Source organism: Athene noctua, chromosome Z (assembly GCF_965140245.1).
Source record: "Athene noctua chromosome Z, bAthNoc1.hap1.1, whole genome shotgun sequence".
Classification (NCBI taxonomy): domain Eukaryota; kingdom Metazoa; phylum Chordata; class Aves; order Strigiformes; family Strigidae; genus Athene; species Athene noctua.
In genome coordinates, this window is record NC_134077.1 from 70,135,428 (window position 1) to 70,162,717 (window position 27,290).

Sequence of the window (27,290 nt, forward strand, 5' to 3'; positions counted from 1 at the left end):
AGTAACTTCTCAAACATAGATCCAAGGTAGGAAATTGACACATTAATTCTGAACAATGGAAAAGAGCAAATAACCTATTTAAGATACCTATCCAACAGCCACAATTCAACATCCTCTTTCCACAAGGAAAGCAATGGTCTCTGGAAATGGGAAAAGTCATATGGCCCAGGTACTTCACTGGGACATTTTTCTCTCTCATGCAGTTGTGAAAGGCCATTGTCAGCTAGAATAAGCCAGATCTGTTGTGGAACCATTATCTTTGTACCACAAGCAAGAAGTGCAAAGAAAAAAGTACAAGTTGGTACTGGGAAAGGTGGAACTGGCAGGATACTTCAGACAGTACTGAAGCACTAATCAGCGCAGATCCTGGAGTAAAGGAAGAGTTTATTTCTATAGTCATGGAAACCTGTGGCAGATATTGTATTTATAGCTGATATACAACTGCCCTCAGAAAGGAAACTGATACTGTCTTTTTTTCACTGTTCCTGGGGTATGCTGTGTGTAATCTACAAACACCTCATCAACTGCTTTAAGGAATTTTGTTGTTCCCCAGAGCTGACCCTGCACAAATTCACAAAACAGGAAACTCCCCTGAACCTGTTCTAGCGCCTATGGAGCTGCCTGTGAAGGCTGGAAGTGCAGGGAAGGTCAGAAACATAAGGAAAAGCTTTATTAATGTTTTGCCAGGGAGAAAAGGTAAGAAATAAGGGAGAGATTATTGTAGAACTTAAAACCAATGTTGAATAGCTGATAAAATCATGTCAATATTGAGATCTGGACATGGACCTGCTGTGTTGCATGTCACATCTTTTAACCCAAAGCATGATGCAGAAACAGAATATTTGTGACCATTACACAGCTAAGATTTCTGGCATTTATGGGTAACCCTGGAAACATCATCAAAGTCATTTATCAGATGTATGATGCCAGCTTTTAGAAGTTTTTGACAGAAAACATTCTAGCCCTAAAGACCTCCGCATCATGGTCTATGGCTTGCAGTCTGAAAAAATCAATGAGCCAGGCAGTCTGAAATAACCCCAGCTTAGCAGGACTGATTAAAGAGAGATGGGAAGCAGAGCCACTCTGGCAATTCTGGAGGGCTGGGGGTTTTGGGTTGTTTCCCCAGCTTGCAGCCAAGTACAGAGGAACAGCTGTTAAGGAAACTGGACAGTTGTCTACAGCCTAAATTCTGTTGTGATCCAGAAAGAAAAGATATTTGCAAACATTTACTGCTATTACATACCCTGTGAATCTGTCCATGAAAAAGAAGGCTAAAGGTGATTAAAGGGGACTAGTCTGCTCAGTATGCAGACAGGGGATGAAATATATTGCACAATTCTAGAGAATTTTCACTCTCTGCATGAAATTTAGAGTTGTGAATTTCCAAGACTTTCAAAGACATTTTATAGACTTTTAAGTACTCCCAGAATGATTAGATTTAAGCCTCAAAACTCCCAGGGTGCAATTAAGAGATTCCTCTCAATTCTTTCTCCCTACAGTGCAGCTAAAAATAACATATTTTTGGTATTTGCCTAATAACTTCTTCTTTTAGATCATTACTTCAAAGAAGTAGATAGGGTGTGAAGTATTACACTTAGTACTGGTGTAGTGGTGGATGTCATAGCAATGGCTTTGAGTAATACTTCAGGTTTTTGATTTTCATTTTCAATTTGTCCATGCCACTACAGCAGGAAACAGGAAATACAAATGATTCCTTCACATGAAGGATGCATTAGTGTACCATTAGCTGATTAGAGGGATTGAAATCTCATGGAGTTCCAGAAGAGCTAGATATTTTAAACTGAATTATCTGTGGTGGGCTTATGGGTCAGAGTAAATTACATCTGCCATTTATTAAAATAATTATCAGAAGAGAACAATTAAAATTCAGCTCTGAGGTAGACAAAGAATAATTTAAAAGAGCATGCCACTACTCAGACTCTTCTGTCCCCAAAGCAGTGACCTATTAACCACCTTTTTCAAATTTTTCCAAACAAATAAATGCTCAGTGCTTATGTCAGTTTTTTCGTTAGGTTACAGTTCAGCCTCCAGGCAGGTCAGTGAAAAAATTCCACCAACTGCAACTCATACAGTATATAAATAAGTATGTACACAATGCTTTCCCTCTTCTACACTCTGAGGAACTGTGTTTTTGAAGGAAAACACATTCTACAAAGCTCTTCATTTAACCAGAGGAAGAATTTTGCCTTTTCAATTTGAAAATAGACTGTGTTCCTGCTCTAACTAAAGAAGTCCATGAGCTTTTCCACTAAGATAGGGTTTCCCCCAACAAGTTAAAAATACTAATAGTTTAAATTTTGCAGAAACTCCTGGAATCTCAGGGAGTGATTCTCACCATCACTGTTTTTGCTGTGGGCTTGATTTACATCATTATGTCCAAATGAACAGAGATCTGGTCATGCGACATGCATCTGTGCATAGCTTACTGTCTCAAAAGCATAGAAGTTGACACTTTTCAGGATGTGACATCACCTTTTAAGACATTTTAATCCTAAAAAAGAAAACCAGATTGTATTTTCAATAAAGTCGGTGATTCTTGTGTAGCCACAATAATCCAGTATTTTGACATGACATTTTCATGAAATAGCCTCCTGTAGGCATCAAAACTTCCTACATGCTTTTGTACCTAGGACCTGGTCTGGTTACAATTATGCACTAAATCAGCCATAGCAATTGTCTCTGTGCACACTCTTAGCCTGCAGAAAAGGTACAATAACATGACTTAATGTTTAACTTTCTCTCATGATAAGTAGCAACCCCTTAACTTGTGAACTAAAAAGACAGTCAATTCAGGACCAGCTGATGTGTTGTCACTAGTTTTACTGCAGTAGCTTCATATATATTAGGGCCCTAATATCTGCCACTGAGCCTGTGAACATGTACAGTCTGACAGCTGTGATCACTGGATATAAGCCCTCTATATAATATGAAAATCCTGAGGAGGTGGGCATACTCAGAATGCCAATGGTCCCACCAAAGACAACCAGCATGCAGGTTGTAGTGCTATCCTTGTATGTCCTGCATTTAGTCAATAATGATAAGGTTATTTTTGAGGAAAATACTTTTGTGTCTCATTCCAGGGAAGGTTCAGAGGCAAATGCAGAGATGTGCCCTTGCCACTAACAGTGAGGTGCCTGTCTTGTTTACAGACATAGCTGAAGACACACCCTGGATCCTCCTTAAATTTTTAATTCCTCTCCTTGTTCTATTCTTTATAGTATTTTCTGAAAGTGTGAATTTTGCTTTGGTACTAATATTCAGAATTGCAAAGAGGTTATGTCGGCTACCTTGACTTTAGTAAGGCTTTTGACGCAGGCTTTCAGGCCTGACGAAGGCTTTCTCACATAACATGCCCACAAGAATGACAAAGTACAGGTTAGAAAATTTCATAGTGAGGTGAATTGAAAACTGACTGAATGTCCTGGCCCAGAAGGTTGTAATCATCAGCACAAGTCTGGTTGGAGGCAAGTCACTACTGGTGTAGCCCAAAGGTCAATTCGGGGACCAAGACTGTATAACATCTTCATCAGTGACTGTCCTGGTTCAGCTAGGATAGGGTTAAATTTCCCCAGCAGAGAGGGGGAAGGGATCTCCAGCCGGGTTATTCATAACATGCTGAAGTCAGGTCCAGGTGCAGGAGCACGGGAACTTTTTCCTTTGTGGCTCTGGTGACGGGGAGCACATGGTGGGCTTGTTCTGTGACCATTGTCATATTTCTCTGTATAGCTTTTGTCTTGCTTACTGTTATTGCTGTTTATTGTTGTTATCATTGCTACTGTTGTTGTTCAGATTGTTTATCACACTGTTGTATTAAATTTCTTATTATTTTAACCCAGGGTTTGTGCCTCACTTCCAGCCTGACTGGCTGAGGGTAGGGGAGGGGCAACAGCAACGTGGTCTCCGGTCCCGGCAGGGCCTAAACCAACAGTGACCCAAATGTTGGGGCAGAGTGCTCCCTCAGCAAGTTCACAGGTGATACAAAACTGGGAGGAGTGGCTGTTACATGAGAGGGTTATACTGCCATTCAGAGGTACCTGGACGGGCTGGAGAATTTGTCTGAGAGAAATCTCATGAAGATCAACAAGGACAAATGCAAAGCTCTATATCTGGGGAGGAATGATGCAAGGCATGCTGGAGGCTGACTGGCTGGAGAACAGCTCTGCAGAGAAGGACCTGAGGGTCCTGATGGACAACAAGCTGACCATAAGACAGCAATTTCTCATAGCAAAGTGGCCAATAGCCTCCTGTGCAATAATATGAAGAGCACTGCCAGTGTGTGGAGTGAAGTGATTTTTCCATAAACACATCACCAGTGAGGCCACACCTGGAGTCCTGTGCCCAGTTCTGGGTTCCCCAGTAAAAGAAAGAGATCGAGTAGTAGTTTACGTTTCTGCATCAACTAACATCTAGACAGTGTTATGCAATCTGATTATCACATTTACATTCTTTCTATCTAAATTGGATATGCCAAGGTCAGAATCAGAGCATCTCATTCTCACGTCTGTATATAAATCTAACTCCTGTAATCTACAATCTTTAAAATCCAAGTTTGTATTAGTAGTTACAAATGCAGTTTACTCATGCTGGAATGGTAAACATTAAATAGTAGGATAGTACTTTTAGCCACATGATTCATTTCTCCTCAACTACTGGACAGGGATACATTTAATAAATAATTCATTTCATGGTTATCCTAATGATATAATTTCTTTCTGAAGACATAGGCCCAACTTAATTTACAAATAAAAGCTTGTTCTAAAAAAAGAAATAGATTAGTCTTATCTTGGCATCTTTTCCTGGATCTTTTGTCACAGACTCAAGTTCAATATTATAAAAGGTAGAGTTCAGTTTTCCTTTGCTTTCTGTCTCATTTCCTCCTCTATAGAAAAATGCTGCTGTTTCTGTCTATTAATTAAAACATCAAGCCCTTTTTATTGCTCTCTCTGTTCTTCTCTCCTTTATGTACTGTTTCATCTCCCTTCATTCCTCTGGACACAGCCCTTGTCTATTTTCTGCCACCTTTTCTTACTCTGCCTCTTGCAGCTTTCCTTTCTGGATGCCTCCATCGTGCAGCTCTTGATATTCTCCTTTTCAACCCTGTCACCCTGCATTACAGATATGCCTCAAAGGCCTTGGAAGCTTCCCTTAGGCTCTTCCTGTCATAGGCCCACTTTGTGGTGCGCTGCTGAAATTAGGGATATTTTTGGCCATGAACTTTGAGGAGCTTGGGAGTTTGCATTCAATACCCTATTTGTGAAAGCACTTTCATAGCATGATCCAAATTCCCCTGTCATTTTCTGATCATGACATGCTCTCCTTTTCTGCAGTCAAATGTCTGATGTATTTCCATGACTATCCAACCAAACAAACACCTGGACATAAATATGTTTTTTCCCAAAATAGAGGCTTTGTGGAGATTGTCACATCCCGCTCAGACGAGGGGGACAAGTGACTCAGATTCGCAAATCCCCAATTGGAGCGGACAAGTCTCCAAGTCCAAGCATTTTTTAATTACCCACAATGTACTAATTGAACACACGATAATTGGCCAAGTATATGGCAAGTTGTGGCAACCAATATAATATGCCTTGCATTTCTTAATGGAAAAAGGAAAAAAGAGGGAGATAGAGGGAATGGGGAAATACAGATCACCGGTCTGGGTTCCTGCGCTGATCCCACTGGCGAGGGTTTCAGGAGGCAGCCGTCTGTTTTGCTTGCATCAGTCTTCTCTGCTCCACTGCTCTCTCCAGGGGGGCCAGGGGGCAGAGGGGGGGCAGGGAGAGAGGCAGAGAGAGATAGAGAGAGCACTTTCTTCACCCCTTTGATTTATACCCGCTTTCCTTGGGTCCGTCCCCTAGGTCGACCCACATAGCTACGTATCCCATGTAGGGAGAGGAGTAAGGTGTTCCATGGCATGATGTAATTGGCATAATCTTGTCAGCCCTCGTTAACATATTGAGGAGTGTTAACTTTAATATGCATTTCGTGGATAACGAAGCAAAGTTCATTCACCAGACACATGGCCCTTGAAATTTGCCCAGGTGCCCCAGGGCAGAGCCATCCTGTCTCCACAGGGCTCTCTCCCCCAGCTGCATGGGGCAGCGTTATCAGCTTCGACCTCCACAGAATGCACCCTGGGACTCAGAGTTTTGTCTTGCGAGTGTTTGAGGCATTTCTTCAACCAACCTCCACTTTTGCTTTCCCAGGTTGTTTGTCTTAGTTTCTCACAGGCCTGGTTTCGTGTCTCTCACAGAGATGAAATAGGATATTATAGTGACAAATGTTTTCTGATTTATTGTAGGAAGTAAAAGAAATCAGTCACAACCCTTGTTTCCTCAGTAAAGACTTAAAGAATAAAGACAAGTTTGTTTGGCTTTCTTTACTTTTTTTTTTTTTTTGGATGAGCTATTAGCAAATTCTAGTATGCCACAGCAGGGCTCCAGCCAATGGCTTGCTTGCTTCTTTCAAAAGAGGAAAGCTTTGCTCTTCTTTCCATAACCCCTTTCTGGCCACACAGCTCCCCTCCCTACTCTCTTGCACTTCTCCAAAACTCCTTTGAACCAAGCACACCAAACAGATTTTTATTTTTTTTTTTTCCCCAAGTTATAGTTTTCTGTCAGGTCAGTGAATTGAATGGACTCACAGAAGGATTCAGTAAATGCCAAGCTCACGCAAGGCACCTCATGGGAGTTTGTTGAGACCAGGGAAGTGTAGGTGAGGAATCTCCTCTTTTTATGTAAACTATGAGATCAGCTCTCCCTTTCTTGTGAAATGGCAGCATGAGACTACTTATAATAGTTAACTCTGTACCTGAGAATATGCAGTTGCAGCTTTGGGCTTGCAATTTGCAACTGTTTAACCCACTCCTGAAAACAGGGAGAAAGATACAAGAATCTATAAACATTTAAGTTATTACGTCACAGCTCTTTATAACTTAATTACTTTTCATCATAGAGTTCTGACAAATTGTTTTTAAAGGTTATTTCTTTTAGAAAGTTAAATCACAATGATAATCTCAGCAGTTAACAGTACATTTCCAGCCATACCTGTGATCATACTTGATATGATTAATGGCAGAATGATGAGTTTGAGCATTCTCATCAGCACTTCTCCAGGAAAGGAAAAGTAGAATTTATCCAGGTTAGACAGTTTCCCATATTCCCGTACCAGCATGCCAACTCCAATACCTAAAAGGCACATAAAAAGTGTGACACAAATTAGCAGTAGAGACATGGGGAAAAAGAAGGAAAAACAGAAGAACAGTAAAACAAAAAGGGCAAACAATAGACACATTTTTACATCCATGGTGGAAATTCTAAAGCAAATCAGAAATGTTTCCTTTTCTGTTGTATATATTGATGACAGGCACAGTAATAACATATATAATTCTGAAAATCAGAGGATGTCTTTAGGTATGTCCTTGGTAAAGTCTTGATTATGTCCTCTGATTATCAGCCCAGTCCAGCAGTGACTTTTTACCTGTTTTCACTAGCTCTAGAAGACCCATAATTGGCATTAAAAATAATCAATATAATGTATAAACACTACCAAACATTAAAGCAAGGAATATGATATAAATATTTTAGGTAATTTCTATCAGTGAAAATATGCCTACCCAGTAGCAATATTTTCAGTAATTGTGGCTCTACAGTAAAGAAATTAGTGTGATTACAATCACTACATTAATTTCATAATTTCCAGGAAATTAATAAAAAAATACACTCAGCATATTTCACACTCGTCGTACTACACAACCGTCTACAAAATACCAGACTTTAAGTTTAATCAGTGAGTGAGCCACACAGCACAAGGCACCTTCATACTTCCTCTTGTCTTTCGATTAAGTGAATTATCAGGTAGTTCTAACTTCTGAGACAAATCTCAGATAAGAGTTCTACCAAAAGAAAATAACTCATAGGCCAAAAGACAAATTTATTCAGTTTGACAGGCAATATGATTTTTCAATGAAAATCACTGGTATGGGAAATGTGTTCATCAGCGTTTAGAAAGCATTATACAAACTTGTCATGCTTCAGAGTCCTGGTTAAACTGAGTATCAAAATATCCAATCCCTTACTGGATTCAGTGAGTGACATGGCAACTCAGAATCCTTCATTAACCCCTGTGCTGAAAGGTCTTACTTGTATGAACAGCCTCATTTGTATGAATAGCCTCACTGAAGTTACCGGAATTATTTACACCCTTGGTATTTTAGTTACATTAGCAGTATGTATTTTGCAGCAGAATTGTTACAAAAACACAAGAAGCTGCTATCAGTCTACCTTTACCAGCCTCACTGGCTTATGTAAACTTGCAGGGTCCCAGGAAAGCTGTTAGTGCCCAAGCCAAACGCACCTCTTTTCCCAGTTGTTTGTTTGTTGTGGGTTTTGGTTTGTTTTTTGTTTTTCTTTTTTTTTAATGATATACAAGGCATTTAAGTTAGATGTTGCTCAAGAAGCTCATGTAAAGTGTGACTAAACAGACTTATAGGATACATTCCTTATTTTAAGTGATTGAAGTTGTGGAGGTAGACAATACTAGCAGGTTCAAAACCATCTGGGCAAGTCCACAGACAACTGCTCCGTACTATTGATACTGAAGGAAATAGACAGGGATCCCTTATCCAATTCTCTACCAAACAAGAAGCTCATTAACATTCTCTTCTAGTGAGTAGGAAGGATTTTTGCAAAAATCTGTAAAGATTCACCATGGCTGTGGTTTATGCTAGCTCACATGCTATCTGGATGTTAGTTGATGCAGAAATGTAAACTGCTAGTAACCATCACAGAATTTGCCTAAGAGCACAAAAAGCTCATGGACCATCTTTTCTGTGCTCTATCTGCACCTGTAAAAACAAATTGAAAGAAAATAGAGGCAGGTTACAAACTCCTACCAAGTCTTTCCTGTTAATACAAATGGAAAATAAGTAAGTTAACCTTTCAGGCAAACAAGCTGCTCTAATCAACTATTAAGATTTCTGATTTAGGGTGTCATCTGTGCTAGTGAATATGGGCAGTTTAAATTCCTTTCAACAATCTTGAATCTTAATAGCCTTGAAGATATTCACAATATTATGTAAATGCTGTTGATCAGTGAATGATAAAGACACAATGATCTCTACTTCTAATCTAGTGACTGAACAAAATGGGTTGAAAAGAATTAGTCTGCACCTTAAGATAACCACAAACAAGATAAAACTCTGTAAAATGGTTACATGTATTGAAGTAAGTTGCAAAGGCTTTGAACCCAAAAACCCCAGTGTAAACAGCTCAGTCTAAGTATACAGGTAATCTCCATGTCTTCAGACTATTCACACAATTTAGCGTTAAATTGCAGCAAGACTAGAATGTATGATTATTAAAAATTGTGCAATGCCACTTTACTTTGAGCGGGTGTGACGAGGACATGTTCTAACCAAGTGCATTTTATTCCAGGTGGTGACTGTCAGGTTTGAACAGCTGGGAAGTTTGATCATTGTATATTTAACAGGTTTACTAGCAGGTAGAAAGATTCACCCTCATTTTCATTCTGCAGAGTTCTCTTTTCCACTTCTTTAGATTTCACTACAAAAACTGCCCACGTGCTCTCAAAAGTTTAGCAGGGTTTCCTTAAGCTTAATTTACATATTTAGATTTGTTTAATTCTTTTTTTTGGTGAGGATATTATTTATCTAGTGGCAGTAACTGAGAATAGACTTCCTCATTCTAACAATCTCTTGAAATTACACTATTTCCCACTTCCTTGTTCACTGCTATTTCTTTACCAGACAGAGCACTTATGTCCATATTAACTTGTATAGTATGCCAAAATATAGTAAAATGCAGCTACCTTTTAATTGAAGCTAGCATCTAGCATATATTGCTTTAATTTACCACAGGAATATAAGAAGAAATCTTATTTTGTAACAGTAACAAGAAAAGGTTAGACAGCAGAATAAATTTACTTATGTACTGGAAATGGATATATATAGAACTTTTTGATCCTTGCCTCAGTAACTAAGTTCAAGTGGAACTTTCTTTCTAGGAATTATAATGGACAGAAAGAAGTGTGGCCCAGCATAAACATATTTCACATGGTCATCAGTGCTTTGAACATCACACTGATTACAGCAGTCCTAAGCAAGTCCTAAGACTTATAAAATGTTAGTTTCTCTACATGAATGCTACTGATACTCCACCATTTCTGAAACTAATTCTTACCTGTGGAATTACTTCTAACAAACACAAAACACCCTATAGTAGGCAAACTTTCTACTACGTATTAGGATTTTTCTTTTAATTTCTGTCTTTTTCATTTATGGAATAATTGACTTTTTTTTTAAGAGCAAACCATCACATTTCCTGCTTGTTCTCTTCCTCCTTCCTCAGTTTCAATCACTCCACCTTTCTTCTTGTCCATGCTACATTGTTTTTCTTTCTTTTCCATCCCTTATCATTCCTTTTCCTTCTTGCCCACATGGCTGTTAGGTTATGATCTTTACCGCAAGAGCAATCCTCTACTTACAGCTCAATGGCAAGTACCACTTAAGTTCCAGATATCTGGGCAGAAGGGAAGAATGAAGGTGGAAAAACCAGCACAATCTCATGTCTTTAATTTCATTTTCTAAGGCAAATATCTCCTTGCAACTGTGCATAGTACAGCACACGTTATATAGTGTTGTGTCTACATTTTCTCTCCCAGCAGCCATTGACACAGAAAGAGAAAGATGCAGTCTGGGTCCTTGGGATTGCAATGCATGAAGAAGACAACAAGACAATTCTCTTGTCTGAACCTATATGAAACAACACATGCCTTGACTCTGTGGCAGTAATCTCCCAGGTAGCACATAGCCTCTTTACAAGCTCAGTAAAAGACAGAAAATCCTTCAAAGAAAGGCCGTAAATGCAGACTAAAAGAAGTGAAGAGTGAGGGTGAGAAGAACAAGAGAAGGAAAACAGAATGGAAGAAAAACACCAAAAATGAGCATATCAGGGAAAGTCTGTTGGCACCCATTTTTCAGGTAGTATTTGGAGTCCCAGCATAAAAAACTAGAGGGAATACATGCTTCCTCTGTATGGGATGACCCATTTTTTGTTGTGTTACCCAGGGAAAGGGGAGCAGGAAGTACTGCAAGGGGATAGCACCCGCAACTGGCTGTACTGCATGTAGCACTAGATCCACCATATCTGTCAAGCCTGAGGCTTTCCAGGGCCTAAAAGATGATGGCTTTGTGAAATAACGTGGTAGAACCAGTCTGGTCTGTGTACATGTGTGCAGTGAGTGAACCACAGAAATTAGGTAAAATGTATCTTGGGAGACCATTATGTTGTACGTTCCAAATATCTGCAAAGCTAACTCTGTGACATTTGAGTATCTGGTGAACATTCACCACAATCTGCTCTACATCTAGAGTATGTCTTTTTGCATACTGCTGTTGTTTCTAAAACATCTAAGGAAAAAGGCAAATTATTTGCATGGGAACAACTATTGGACTACTACATTCTTCTTCAAGTACTGTGATGAAGTTCATGACACAGATTAGGAGATTATTAAGAAAAGAAACACATATCCTGTTCAAACAAATTCCATAACCTCTGGGCTCATCTATAGTAGCATTTCTGGGGAGTGTCACAGATTGTCCAACAGCTATTGTAAACTTGAAAAATGGGCTGCCCTCTCAGCAGCCATCTGAGCAACCAAACGTGGAGACTATTTACAGTTTTTTCAGAGAGTGATGGCTAAATCCTGAAGCCTTTTTTGTGTAAATATGTAGGGTCAACATAATTCAGATCTTGAACTTGAAAATTCAGAACCCCTGAGTAGCTGAATCTGTTCAGGACATGCAGTATGGCATGACTGCAGTTACTTGCTTTACATCATTACCACTGTGAGTTAGATGCTCTTCAGAACATAATTACATCTGGGATAACAAAGATGATGCATGATACTATCCACCTTTACTTTCTTTACCTTCATTCATAGGCAAAACAACTCATGATTTAGAAACAAATAACTAAACTGTGAATAACACAGACATGCCTGGTCATACTTCTCACCAAACTAGATACCAATTTTATCTGGTTTATAAGAGGTAGGACTCCCTGACATGTTATTTGCACTCATGGATGACAACATGGACATAGGATGCATGGTGTAAACTAGCAGGGAGTTCTTGATCCATCAGTGTGCTGGTGTCCTGGTTTAACCCCAGCCAGCAGCTAAGCACCTCTCAGTCCCTCGCTTACTCCTCCCCACTCTCAGTGGGATGGGGAGGAGAATCAGGAAAATCAGGCTGAGATAAGAACAGTTTAATAACTAAAATAGAATAAAAAATAATAATAAAAATAATAACAAAAAAAATAGTAGTAGCAATAAGACAGATATGACAAAGAGAGAGAAATAAAACCCAGGAAAAGACAAGTGATGCACAATGCAGTTGCCCACCACCCACTGATGGATGCCGCAGCAGCGATTCCCCCCCAGCCAACTCCCCCCAGTTTATACTGAGCGTGACATCCTATGGTATGGAATATCCCTCTGGACAGTTCGGGTCACCTGTCCTGGCCACGCTCCCTCACAGCTTCTTGTGCACCTGCTCGCTGGCAGAGCATGGGAATCAGAAAAATCCTTAAATCAGGATTTGCAACTTAGCAACACCTAAAAGATCAGCATGCTACCAACATTATTCTCACACTAAATCTGAAACAGCACTGTACCAGCTACTGGGAAGAAAATTAACTCTATCCCAGCCAAAACCAGGACAGTGTGATCCTGCAGAAACAGAACATTGACTTCCACTCCCACTGACTTTATTATGGGAACAATCCTTAAGAATGAACCATAAAGACATTGAGAGAAGAAAGCTAGAGGACATTTCTGGAGAACAAACTGTATTGTAAAATGATCTGTTGTGAATGACATGTCTCTTTCTGAAAAAAAACCTGATATATTGATTTTTCCTGTTTTCATATAATTCCAACATGTAGCAACTTTTCCCTTTCACTGCAGCGGAGTTAGTGATTCTGGCCAGTACTGATAGACACTGGGGGAATTACAGGAATTTTGCTTTGATATGGCATTGAAAGAAAAAAACATGGGCATGTCTCATAGTTCAAACCTGATACTTAACTGTACTGTAGCAACACAGATTGTGCTATTAACAAAGTGATCAAGCTCTTCATAATTTCATGATATTTTGTTCATGTGGCATATGAAAATACAATTGCTTCTATCATATTGGTGGGCCTTAATAGGATTATCTTTACAGCAGGTGTTTCATGGGACTGAAAAGGCTGCCAAAAAAAATCCACTGACTTGATTTGAAACACAATACAAAATATTCAATATAAACATTTCAAATTGCAGTATAGGCAGGCAAGATTTCTCCAGTCTGTAATACAGTCTGAGTCCTTTAGTACTATTTTATAAAATCCACTTTGTTTCTGCGCTCTCTAGAGTTTCTGTAGTATCACTGGATGTCTCTTAAATACAAAGAACTACAGTGACAACTACAGAACACTAAAAGAGAGGGTGTAGAAGAAATTATTACTTATAATAATACTTATAAACTTATTATTCCAGTTTATTAATTCAGCTCTTTGCATTATTTTTAATATTTTCTAATGTTATGCACTTTACTGTTTTGCACTCCGCTTGACAATTAATATTCTTTCCTATAAACTTACCAATTTTCACTGAAAAATCCAAGATTCTTAGAAAACTTCAGGCAACTACTGAGGTAGGATTTAAGAGTCTCTAGGTATACTTGCCTGGCAGCTGATCTTAGCTCTCTGGATGCTGGTGTTGCTCAGACTACCAGCTTGCTTACAAAGATATGTGAAAAAAAGTTCTCTCAGAAATCTTCCAGAAGAAAGTTCCCCAGTCAGACCTTGGTTTACTGAAAAACATTTAGTAGGAATGTATTAGAGCAAGGTGTGCTCATTCCTCTGCTGTGGTGAGACTCCCCGAGTCCTCTCCCTGATTAATCTGTTGAGGGTGCAGTGGCTGTAAATTCCTTCACATGAATGACACACTGTTATCTGCAGTGTGAGGAAAGTCTGGGTGGACAGTGACTCCCTGTGATGGACCTTCAGGAATGAAGGCAAGGTGGAGCACTATTAGCCAGAGGGGATGGAACCAGCTTCTCCAGTGTGGGGTACTTACAGCAGGTGTGAAGACCACTGCAACCAGCAAAGACATGTTAATTCTTGCTGTTTTCTGTGCTGCAGGAGCCTGTATCAGGACTGATAACACGAAGTGTCCTGTACCAATTGCTGATAACACAGGGTGGCCTCTCTTCAATGCAGCCCTGCACAGGACCTACCCCACCCTTAGTTAAACCAAGGGAAGTTATTTCATTCAGCCAGAAAAAGGGAAATAATGGCCATTCTCCTGTGACTATGACTACAGTTCTGCTAGATGCTGAACCAGTGTTCCTCAGAATGGCAATGTGCAGATGTCTAAGCAGTTTGATAATTTAACAGTGTCTCCTAAATGTTCTCATTTAGTTTAAGAACCCCTTCATTTCCTCATTCATCTAAATATGCCATAGATTAATTTCACATGTACATATCTTCCAAATATTTTCAGTATGCAGATGTAAATTCTATCTGACAAAGCCAAGATAATACAGTTGAAGAAAAGAAAGATCCTTTACAATTGTGCTTCATCTGTACATGTATCTCAGTACACTAGCAAGAACTGCCTTACAGAACATACCTATAGGAACAGTCCAGTAACATACAGAAAAAATAGAGAAGTGTGAAGAATTCATTCCTTGATTAATCCTTAAGTCTGTTAAGATAAATTAAGTTGTATCAGAAATACAATTTGCCTCTTTCACAGCTTTTCAATAAACTTGGTGACTCATTAGATTTGTGAGGTTAAGTACAGTACACCTACAGCTTCAACATAATAAACATGATATCATCAAGATTATGTCATAAATTAAGTAATCTGAGGAAAATGACAGTTTTTTCCCAGATACACAACCTACATTTAATTTATTTGGATGTGTCCTGGTGAAAGCACCTGTTCTGTGGGAATACTGTGTGAAACTCATCAAGGCTTGAGGAAAAGTGAACTCAAACTGGAACACGTGCAGAGAAGGACTGTAGAGTGATGAAAAGAAAAAGAACCTACCTTCTGAAAGAAGATTAAAGAGCTTGGTTTGTCTAACAGGGATAAATGAGCTAGAATTACAGAAAATGGATGAAAAGCAGAGAAAGAGCAGTATTTTAACAAATGGGTGCATATTGAACCTGAATACAATTAGCCTGGAAATTGTAAACTTTTCAATAACCGGGTTGATGAATAGAGCTTCCCAGGACAATGTGCAGCACCAAGGAGCCTACTCAGCTTTAATGTGGAGCATGATACGTTAAAGAAGTTTAGCTAAAATGGTGTAACTTGAAGCAGCAGTGGGCTGGATGTGATAGCCTAGGAGGTATCTTTCCTATTTCTGTGTTTTACAGTAAAACTGAAATGTAACCTGACAATGGTAACTTGCCCTACTTTTGCAGACCTTTGCCACAACCCCTTTCAGCTGTTACTTCTAAACCCATCACCATTCCCCATCACCCCACCCATCTGTAGCTTGGGAGCCTTCTTTAACTATGACCTCTCTCCTCTGCAGTCATCCAGGCACGTAAAGTCTTGTGGCTTCCTCCATGTCTCCAAACCCACTCAATTTTATAAAATAGTGCTTTTATTTGGACCCCTTTTGTTACTCATTTCAGATACTGTCATGTCTACAGTTCTGGTGTTTCTAGTGTCTAACATTTTGCTTACATGGCCTAACATATTACAACACCAATGGCAACATTCCGATGCCTTCCAAAAAATTAGAGCTTCTCACCCTTTCTTGTAAAAGCCCACTGATCTTCTGGTCTCTTTCCACAACGTTTGCTTGCAATCCCAAAGCTGTCTGAGCACCTTTGTACATTCTGTATAACCCAAGAGATATTCGCGCAATAGAACACATCAGGAAAAATACATCTTCATTCAAGAACACTGAAACACATGAGAAAATGGTTGGCAGTGGTATAAGAAAGGTGGAAGGCTAGTAACTGGGACTATCTGCCAGATACTGACCCTTGTTACAGTTTCTGTTTTAAACTTGATGGAGGAAAGGACAGTAAACAGCACATACCTTTCCAGCTATCCCCTTGCTGGAAGGGCAGTGGAATGATTCTGACTCTAATAGACTGAGACAAGTGCCAGAAAGGCAATTTAGTGAAAACTAAAGACAGACAGATAGTAACATGCAGAAACATCACTATTCTGAAACTAACGAAGACATCAAAGCTTTGAGAAATCAGAGAGATGACCTAGAAAACTAGTTCAGATTAAGCAATGTCATATTGTTTGCGATTCCAAAAGCGTGAAAGGATCAAGAAATAAGTCTTTTGCAATATATTGTGAAAATATTTAGATTACATATGATCCATAGCAATTGTTATCATGTCACATTTAATCTTCTGGCATGCTATTGGGTTATCATGGAATGTGTAATATATGGAACAGTAGTAGACAGAAAAATAAATCTTGAACACCATGTCCACTATAGCCCCAATCTTCAGCATAATATATGATACAGATGTGATTTCACAGCATGAGATACTGTTGTGGGGCCATAAGTAAAAACTCCTTCCACAGATCCTATGAGGCTTTTGTTAAAAAAAATAAAAAAGTAAATTTGCAAACAGTTCAAGTGTTGTTTGTGAATAGTCTCAATCTGAACATTATCTATTTGTTGAGTTATACAAGAAGAAAGTGTCTTTATGCTTTGTTAAGATGTAAACAGGAAACAAAAAAATATTTTTGTAATTACATTGTAGTATTTTCCCTTAAATAATATTGGGAAATTGGAAACAGTAAATATTTTGCTGGTAATAGTATTGGTGTTATTTTTTCAAATGGAAAGAAATATTTCATTGACTTTTGTAGCTCTGGGGCTTTGTAGAGTGTAAATTGACCTTAGGCTCACTCCTCCCAAAGCTTCCTGTATTTAAAAGTTCAGCTCTAGAGATAGTTTCACTTCATTCACATAAAGTGAAACCCAGGCTTTATGTTAAAACAAGACACAAAATACATGGACAACAGAAAAACACTTTACATGCCAGAAGAACAAATAAAAGTTGGGTTTTCTTTGCTTCAAAACAGCTAAGGAGCAAAAGAGACGCCATGCTTAACTTCAGTTTCTTTTGTTGGCTGAGTTTCTGGCTCAGAGCATTTTTGATCCTCGGTAGCATGTGAAACTCTCAGATGAAACTGTTAGTCATTCTGCATTTTACTTTCTGTCTTTAAAATTAAATTCAGACATTCTTTCTGAATTGCTGGGTTTCACATATTTCTGAACAGATTCCATCCTGCATCAGACTGTACGTGGTATGACAGAGAAGAACAGACAGATAAGCATCACAACTGTCTGAAGAGGCATAAAAAGTCACAAATATCTGTGCTGCTCTAAATCATATCAGGAAGAAACCAGAGTCTTCTGTTAAATTTCTATGCTACCACAGTTGATTCAAAATGTCTGGTCTTCACTTGTTATAAATTCCAAATTAATAAAATGTTCAGAATTCAAGAAAGGAATCAGATGTTTCCTTTACAACTATACTTGTCAGAAACTGACAGAGTAATAATTTCTTTCCTGCTGTGAAGAGCTCTGTTTTTGCTAGTGTATTTCAAAAGGCAATCAATCTGCTTCATTGTTTGTAACCTTCACACTGTATTGTACAAGCAAAGAGAAATGGTAGTGAGGACAGTCTAAGCTAACAGGACACTTTTTGGTAAAGGTATGAGGAGGTGGAAATGAAAAACAGTGAAGCCTTACTCCATATCCAGAATGGGCATTTTATTTTTCAATTACACTTGTCAGAGACAGAAACAACTTACTGGGAAAAGCTGAAAGACTTTATAAGCTTGAGATTTAGAGGCTGCAGGCTACATTTGCAAAAGAAACTTTTCACCCTCAGGAGTATGGTGAGCTCCCTGGATTCAGGGTGACCTTCCACATGGTGAGAAGTCATCAACAGAGCAATAGGTTACTAATTGTTCTGTTGTTGTCTTTGCCCTGGTAAGACCTTCATTCTTGTAAGAATGCCCTGGTGGGCTTCCAGTAACGATAGCATGTGCTGACACTGTTCTTGACATGGATGAATTTTAAAGGAACCAGTGCTTTTAAAAACAGCTGTCAACCCCCATCGTATTTGATTACAGAGGGAGCTTATTCTTTCAGTTAGCAGGTGTGATTACACCTGACATTTTTTGTTTTGAATCTCAGACCGGTGAACAAAAAATATTCCTATTGGGAGATACTACTACTTAATATCATAATATAAAATAATAATTTTCATTAAAATTAAAGAGAATTAATTTTTGGCATATGTACTGCTGGGGTGATATTGTAAGGCACAAACCAGAAGCTCTGATGGCTGCTGTACTCATCAAATCCTGGCAAATAGCTATAGCTGCACCACTCGAGGTTTCTGCAATGCTGGTGTTGCAGATAGGATATTTTAATCTCTCTCTCAAAATGCAGGGAGAAAAGGTCTGATGCCAGTCTTAATCTTCCAACAAGGGCACTAACTGCACAAGAAGGTGTCTGATCCTGCAGAGGCTGAATAAACTTCTTCATTTCAGAGATGCAAAAATCAGGGCATGCTGGGGATGTTCACCCACCCGCTCCCTCACCACCGATTCCCGCAGCCCCGCATTTCGAAAGCCCCTTCTCCAGCCGCCGCGTCCCAGGGCTCTCCCCGCGGACACCTCGGACAGCTCCCGCCGCCTCCCGCTCCCGCCTCGCCCGCCCGGTGAGGACACGAAAGCCCCTTTCTCTCAGGATCGGAGGGGTACAGTAGGAGCGCCGAGTCACGTATATACGGTAAGAGAAGAAAGAAGGAGGCAGTTAATGGCAGAGTACAAAAATGTTCATTGCTGCTTCACACAGAAACAGCATTTATACACCTTTGATAAACACGATTTATGGCTGGCTGAGGAAAAGATACCTGCCACTTACTCTCTCGTGATTGGTGACTATATCAGTCTAAACATTGCATTTCTTTCACCTTCCTCATGACTATATGAACAATTTCGGTGTCCCACACATGTGCTGTTGAAAAAACCCTTCAGTCATAGGCAGGTTCAAAGATACCTGAAGTTCTGAGTTTGTTTAGGAAGTGACAGACAGACACCCCATTAAGCAACAAAAAGTACTTGTAATGTGCAAACTTCAACAAACTGAATCCCTCAGAATCACAGTCCCCAACCACAGAACTATTACAAAAAGATATTGGTCTAACAGATTTGAAAAATACAAGTAGTCAAAAAAACCGCAACCAAAATCTCTCTGAGAACATTAAAAGATCTCTGCTCTAGTATAGTGTGCTGCTGCAACTCAATGCCTGAGACCATATGTACTCAAATCACTTACACTTTAATTTCCACTGTAAGAAAAAAACTGTTCTGCTGAAGAAATGCCCAGGACTACCAGCTCTTAGGCTATGACCTGCAGACTAATGAATGAATAATTATTTACACATCATCAGCCTTTTACCTCATGACTGGTTTGGCTGTGTTGCAGCAGTGACCTCTTGCAGACAAAGTAATGATAAATAATAGATGCTCTACGAGAATCCTGTGAAGTGTGACTTAAACTCTCCCTTTTCAATCGTCCTTTGGAAACCTGTTTCAGGGTGAGTAAATTTCAGGGATATTTCTGGATTATTTTGACTTGATTATAAAAACTGGAAGCAATATAACTTTATTAAAGGCTGAAGAAGCACTTGAAGCAGGTTGATTTTTAAATCACTTTTGTTAGCTCAGCTGCTTTGGGGTCTGTAAGGCCAGCAGAGCAAAATGATGCAAGATATCCCTCCTTTCACAGTCACCTATGTGAGGCTGCTACTCTCCTTCCCCTCTGCCTCCTAGGGAAGAACAGTGAGGCAGGAGAGGTGCAGATGAGCCCACATCTCACCTCTGAGTCACTGGTCAGCACATAGGACCCACACTGCATGCCCTAAGAACTAATGAACAACGAACTCGCTTTGTCAATTTCAGATTCCAAATCTAAGTTCACAGATCTCTCCACATCAGTTTGGTGGTCTGAAACAGAATCTCCACTAAGGCAAGAAAAATAAACTCTTGAGTCTCAAGTTCTGTGTTATTGAATAATACATACAAGCGTTTTCACCAAAAAGATGTGGCATTCATCTTAAGATATTTTGTGTACAGATTTTAAATAATGTGCACAGATTTTAAATAATGTGCACACCAACCGCCATAAAAGAAACTCCAAAGTTTTTGAAGATGTAAACGACAGGCAAATGATTGAATGCTTCAAATATAGCACAAAATAATTACTGTTGAAGGAAGAAGTGTTTGGAATTCTGAGGGATTTCTGTCTGTTCCTGTCTCCTCTTGTCAAAGATGAACACAACGAGTAATTAGGAAAACTTTTCAGCCTAGGAAGGGTATGAGCAAAGACAAGCATATCTCACCAGGATGCTGAACACACCACTAAGCAAAAATCATGATTCCATACAATAGTGCTGGAATATGAGGCACTTTGCAGCACACCTGGACAGTTTTCACAGTACATGTCCACAGCTTGCTGCATTCAGTATTTCCACTCCTCACTCATGCACTTTTCTGAAAGTCTTATTTTCTGCTTTCAAAATGATGTGATACACTTCTGTTTGTAAACATTAAATTGTGCATCCAAACTAAGTAGATTTAAAAACCTCAGAACAATTTCCCAGTGTATAATAAAAAGGAATATGAAAATTATGAAGGGTTTGTGGACTCCAAACATTCCTCAAGCTGTATTAAAATGATAACATACAACTCAGCTGAGCCATCCTTCCAAGGGTTTTACTGTTCTTGTGTAGCGTATTTCACCTCCAGCAAACATGGAAAATGTAGCAGATGCATAGCTACTCACAAGACGTAATCTGCGCCAAAGCTCAAGGAATTTTTATGAAGACTCTTTGCCATTATTACAGAGCTCCCCTGAGTTCTGGATTGCTAATTACAGTGCAGCAGACAGCAAAGTCCAAAGACACAGGAGGTATTTGGGTGCCTGACACTCTCACTGTGAAGTCCCACTGGGTATTAGGGTCAAATTGTGCCCACAGTTTCCACATTGACAGGCTCTGTGGTTCTCGAGGAAATCTCATTTCAGAAGAATCAGCTTGTAAGATTACACACACTTTAATTCTACCTACATTGATTGAAGATAATGAGAGGGGAATATTTCCTAGCCACTTCTGCAACTGGGAAGTGTGTCAACTCATAGAAGTGTACCTGACAGGAGTACATAAAAAAGCAATTGTACATACACAGATACACTCATTCCTCCAGTTGTACAGCCAGATTTTCAGAGCAAGCCCTTATCACTTGGTATACAGCACTCACAAAAGTCTTCCCACTTAAAGACGTGAAAAAGAACTGAGATCTTTCAAATACTTGAACGCGTGGAAGAAAACACATGTATACGTATATGGTATACCTCTGATCACAGCTTATAAATAGCTGGGTGGAATTCCAAAAGAATAATTCTTCTCTTAACAAACATGCACAGAAACAGGTATGTTCCAGCCAAAAATCAAATCGGCAGAAAAGTAACGTGAAAGAGACGCATCAAACAGCATGTGCTGTTAATGAAGTACTTACAGGAGCAATAATGAGAAGGAAGCTCTCCTTGATTAGCATCAAAATAATCACCATGAGAAAATGAAAAGGGTGTGCGACTAGGACCAAAATTACACTCTGTGGAAAAGTCTCTTCAGCCAAGACATCTGACAGCTTCTCTTTATCCTTTTGCCTACCTATTCTTCATAAGATGGCGTTCAACTCAATTCTCCTTCAGAAACTTGTCGGGAAGCAGTATCTTCACAACGACACCCCCGAAAGCCCCACAGCAAGCTGGGCGGCAGCGCCAAACTCTTCCCGTGGCACTGCTTGCTTAGGCCATCAGAAGCAGCCCAGAGCCACTACCAGCGCTCTCCTGCCCCGTGGCAGCGGGGCTCCAGGCCAGCCGAGGCACGGAGCGCGCCCTTACGCCCCGCGGACAGCCCCGCCTCCGCACGCCGCGGCCCCCCGGGCGGTGCAAACGCAGCCCGGGGCACAGCCTGCCGCGGGCGGGCCGGGGAGACCCGCAGCCCCCAGGGCCCACAGCCATCCGCTGCGCTTGCGGGCTTTTCACAACGCGGTTTCGCCCTACTAATGACCAGACCTTTGTCACACAGGCAGGAGGGGCGCTGGCGCGGGGAGGCCGGGCCCAGCGGGCCCCGCGCCTCATCGCCCCGCTGCCGACCCGATCGCTGCCGGGCGGGTGGAGCCGCCACTACCCACGCGGAGCCCCGCTGCAGCCCGGCCGCCGCGGCACCGTGCCGCCGCCGAGCTCTTCCCCGCGGCCACGGCTACGCGACGCCCCGGCCCCGGCGCGCCCCAGCCGGCCTGCGCGCCACGGGGGGCGGCAGCCGGGCCCCCTCCCCCACCGCTAGGGCCGTTACCCGCCCGCGGCGCCGGGCGGGGGGTCGCCGCGCCGGCCTTGCGACGGGCCGGGCCGTAACGTGCCGAGCGGGGGGCGGCGGAGCCGCGCTCCCACCCTGCCGCCCGCCTTCCCCCGCCACTCACCCATCAGTACGGCGGCCACCGTGCTGAGCAGGAGCCAGTTCTTCCTCAGGAAACCCGGGCAGCTGCATCCCTTCCTGCTCGCCTTCGCCATGGCGGGGGGCGGCGGGCCTGGGGCGCTCCACGCCGAGCCGAGCCGTTCCGCACTGCCCGCCTGCGCCCCGCGCTGCTGCACTCTTATAGAGGGGAGGCGGAGACGTTGCACCTCACCTGGCAAGACGAGAGCCCGGCCCTCCGCCCGGCCCGCTGCCCGCCCTCCACCCCCCTGCCCGCTCGGCTGCCAGCCGCCCCTCCTTGCGGGCCTTTCCCCCATCCCCGCCGGGGCTGTGCCTGGGGCACGGTGTCCTCCGGGAAAGCGCCCTAGGGAGGGGAGGAGAGGGTAGGTCCGCCCGCCGGCTGCCCGGAGCGCTTCGCCCTTCTGACCCCACCAGCCCCGGGTCACAGGGCAGGGCAGGGGGAGGAAGAAGCAAAGGTAGCTGCTGGGACCTGCCAGAGGCTGACAATCCGCGTCCGAAGCTGGCCGGGTGCCTTGCTCAAACACCGCCGCCCCCAGCTTGCATCCTTGTTCTTGTGCCCTTTATTCCCCGGGCCGGGCCGGGTTTTGTGCCGAAGAGACCTGCGAGCCGGCCCGCACGGTGCCTGACGACCCCGGTGCAGAGGGGAGGCTGTCCCGTGTCATGGCTGGCGTGGCCACACCGCCTGCCAGGGACCTCCCTGCTCGGCAAGGTGGTGTGGGAGACCCGCACTTCCAGGCAGAAGAGTTGGTCCCCGGTGTTGGTGGCTGCTGGAAAGCCAGTGGTGGTTGCACTGGGGATAATCTCTGGATACAGATGAAGGGGAAATATCCTGCCCAGGAGTACACCTGGTGGGAAATCGGAGGTAAAGAGTACAGAAATGGCTGGTAGGATTTTCCACCCCTGTTTGATCCTGCTAAGTTCAAATACCAAAATTGTGAAGAACTAACTCCTTGACAATGGTCTCCTCCCCACCCATAACCATGATTAAGGCATATATAATATTGCTACCCAGTTCCCTGTGGGATTATAGCAGGGTTTTCAATATTTGTTTGTAAACTTCTTGATTATGATTTTCAAACTTGGAGATCAATTGCTAAATGTAAGTAAAAATTAAAAAGACTGCTATTATATTGCTGAAGGAAAATTCAGAATGAAAGTTTAATTTGTCATATTTAATTACACTTGACCCAATCCGTTTCAAAACATATGCTAGTGAGGTTTGCATGATTTCTGTCTGTGACAACTGGGTAACGAAGGCCTGGGGTAGATAAGCAAAAATTGAAACCTTGTCACATTTCTTCTTCACATGTTCTGAGTGACAGCTTGGGGAAAGAGAAAATTAGGTATCTTGCTGAGGCAGGGAAGAGCACTGAAATCCACCTGTATGAGAAGCAAGAGCAGATGATCTGTCCCAAGTGCTAAAACCTGGAGCCAGCTGCATACATTTATACAGAGATTAAAAAAGTGGCCTTATTTTTCAAATGTGTTGAGGAACTGCAGTAATTTGTCTGCATCTGTCACCATCAGGAAAATTCAATTTAAAAAATAAAAGGAAGCCTAGTGGAAGAAAGAAAGCAGATGAGTAAGTATCATATTAGTTTAATTAAATCACAAAGGTTCTAGACCACTTGAAAGCTGGCATACTACCATGTTACAAAGCCACAGGAAAAGCAAACCAAAAGTATCTCATGCAAAAAAACAGTAAGAAACACCATGACTATGTCCAGACTTCTGTGCAGAAATATAGCAAAGTATGAGTGACACTGAAAAGGTATAGGAAAAAAAAAGGCACATGACGTTTCAGGGTTGGCAGGATCAGGCTTACCCTGTGCAGAAGACCTCTGGCCTTGGTTCTCACTGCCACAGAGTGTCATTTTATTTTTTTATTTTCTTCCCCATATACTGGGTATCTCAGATGTTGCTTTCAGTAAGTAAAAGGTCTGATCTGTCTCTGGAGGTGGGGAGGTTGTGCCTCTCTGGACAGGAGCAACAAAATCAATTGCAAGACAACTTTACAGTTCAGAGTTTCCTTTAATTTTCTCTCTATTCACTTTCTCATGTATCCCTTCTTACAACTTAGTCTGCTTTCCTTTTGAGCTGTTTTTGTGAGGTAGAGGAAATAACTGCAATACAATTGTTCCCGAAAACTAGCTAAAATTAAGTTAGAGTTTCCATGGAGTCTCCATGGTTTGTGTGTTTCTCTTAATGCTTTAAGAATGTTTTTTTTTTTCACATTAAGGATTTCATAGCACCTTTTTAGGAGAGCTAGAAATGTCTGCAGCACTCTTCACACAAAAAAATTGCCCTCCTACTGGTATAAAGCAATGGGATTGTAGATGATATATGCCCTCCTGGAGTTTGTATATCTTAAAGGAGTTACACAACTTCAGAAAAAACATAATAAAATTATGCTATATAACTTGTGAAGGCTAGAGACATACCTTATTTCCATGTTCTGCAACAGTGGAACAATATATATTGAATTGAAGACCTCTATGTACTTTCTGTTTCCTGTCAAAGTACAATGTTTCTGTTCTTTTCTTCTAGTGTTTTGTCCCTAAAAATTTTTAAGAGAAAAAGCATGCGAAAATTCCAGTCTCTTAATAATTTGTCTTTTTTTTCCTATTATTTCATCAAATATAATTCCATGGATATGAAAAAAATAAGTTGATTTTTTGAAAAAAATAAGTTGATAACTTATGGCATCCATAGAAACTTAAAGAGGCATTTTAAAAAATACCTTAGGCCTTTATTTCACCTTAGGCAGGTGAAATAGAGATGTTTTAAACATCCTGATGAGCAAGCTGTTTTTAATTTGATCTTCCTATTATAGAACGACAGACATTGGCTTTGATCCTGGATGTAGAGTCAAGCTGGCAGTTTCTGTATGGGAAGCTATAAAAAAACCCCAACCTGTAATAAAAGTGTCCCAATAAAATGGAAAATAATTAAAGGCAGCCCAAGCCCATGGATCACTCTTGAAATGTTGAAGTTATTTTAAAAATAAAGCCAGCTATGGCAAAAGATTGAAAGAACTAATATTGTGGGAGACTAGCTGCCTGCACATCTACGAAGCATAGCTGCTGAACAAACAAAAATCTAAATTCTATTTAAACCATTTTTAGCTTTGTGTGATTTCAACACATCCTGGAATATCTATGAAATAGGATGTGTGTGTGAAAATATGATAATAAACTTCATGTGTACAGATGATGGGACTACATTCTTTACCTACATCGCTCGCTGTTACGAAGTTCTCAGATGGGTAAAACTATATGCATGACAATATGGTTTTATTTTTTGTGTTTAGATTTTTTTAAAAATGTTAATGAAACATACAGAGGAATCAGTCTTGAAAATCTGAACGTTTACCTGGGGAAAAGTGACATGCATTCACATGTATGATTTTTTTCTTGAAGGCTAAGCTAATACGGGTTGCTTTGTGGAATACCTAGGATCATACATAAATACATAAGTAACTACTATATTGACAAATTATTAATGCATGGTGACCTGATATATATGTAGGCCTGTGTCTCAACATGCATTTCCAATTTGTAGAACTGTCTTAACAGCATTTTAAGTGAATTACTTAGGAACATAGCAAGTAATTTTTACAGGCTAGGAATATTTTCAACTTTTTGAGTAATTTGAATGTTTGAGTGCCGGGAGAGGCAGAGAGGTCCTACAGGAACACGAACAGTATAATGTAGTGCACAGTGTAGCAAGCAGAAGTTTGCCTCTTCATACTTCTTAAAAAAGTATTCTCAGAAACTGTAGTTAAGGGAGGAAAAGCAAATGAGTTTTACTTATTTAGTCCTTCAACATTTTCTACCTAGGTCAGCCTATTATTATCATTTGTATAAGCTTTGGTGACAGTTGGTTTGGTCCACAGAAAACTAATGAAGTGCCTTTTCTTCATAGTTTATTGTGACATAAATAAGAAATTGCATCACAGGGAATTGCTGAAATTGTGGGTATTGCGTTTTTCTAAATGCTTTGATAGAAGAACAGTATTTAACAAAGATTTCAAGAAGCAGATGCTAATAATCTTACATGTGTAAGAATATATCACTATAACTAAGCATCCAAAATTGCAGGATTTTTCCTTGTAGCCTGGAACCTGTGCCTCCTGACATCTGACCTCAAGGTTTAACTGCCATATACACTGTGTAATATAGCTGGAGAAGAAAAAAAAAAAAAATTCTGGTGCCGAGCCAACCTTTAAAATAAATAAAAAAGGCCTCTTTGACAGATGCTCTGCCTATACCCAGGGGCAGATCTGCTTGAGTGTTAGTTTTTGTTTTTTTGGGTAGTACTGGTTTCATGGCAGTAACATCTTCGCACATGGAGATCATGTTTAATCCAATGTAAATTAGATTTAAGATACCATATCCCTTACTGATGCATTTAACTAATCCAACCCACTCTTTTAATTTTAAAGGCATATATATTTCTGTTCCAGTAGCTGGTTCTGAATACACAGAGGAATCCTTGTTATCCACTTATAACTTCCAGTAACATGCCAGTAGCTTCTTTATCTTCTGTTTGCATACATTTTTCTACTCTCTTACCAAAGACACTCTAAACTTGTCAAATTAGTCACTATTCTTTGTATTTTCCTCAATAGAGCTT

General features: G+C 40.8%; 1 protein-coding gene across 2 annotated transcripts in view; it reads right to left on the minus strand.

Annotated features, from left to right (window-relative positions):
• The window catches only part of SLC1A1 (solute carrier family 1 member 1), a 56,879-nt gene extending 34,081 nt beyond the window's left edge, over nt 1-22,798 (minus strand). For both annotated transcript variants that reach the window (XM_074931306.1, XM_074931305.1), the window contains exons 1-2: nt 22,642-22,798; nt 7,068-7,208 (exon numbers count right to left, since the gene is read on the minus strand). In XM_074931306.1, the coding sequence (XP_074787407.1) occupies nt 7,068-7,208; nt 22,642-22,732 (232 nt within the window). In that variant the 5' untranslated portion in view covers nt 22,733-22,798. The remainder of the gene's footprint in view (nt 1-7,067; nt 7,209-22,641) is intronic.
• Between the last annotated feature and the right edge of the window lie 4,492 nt (nt 22,799-27,290).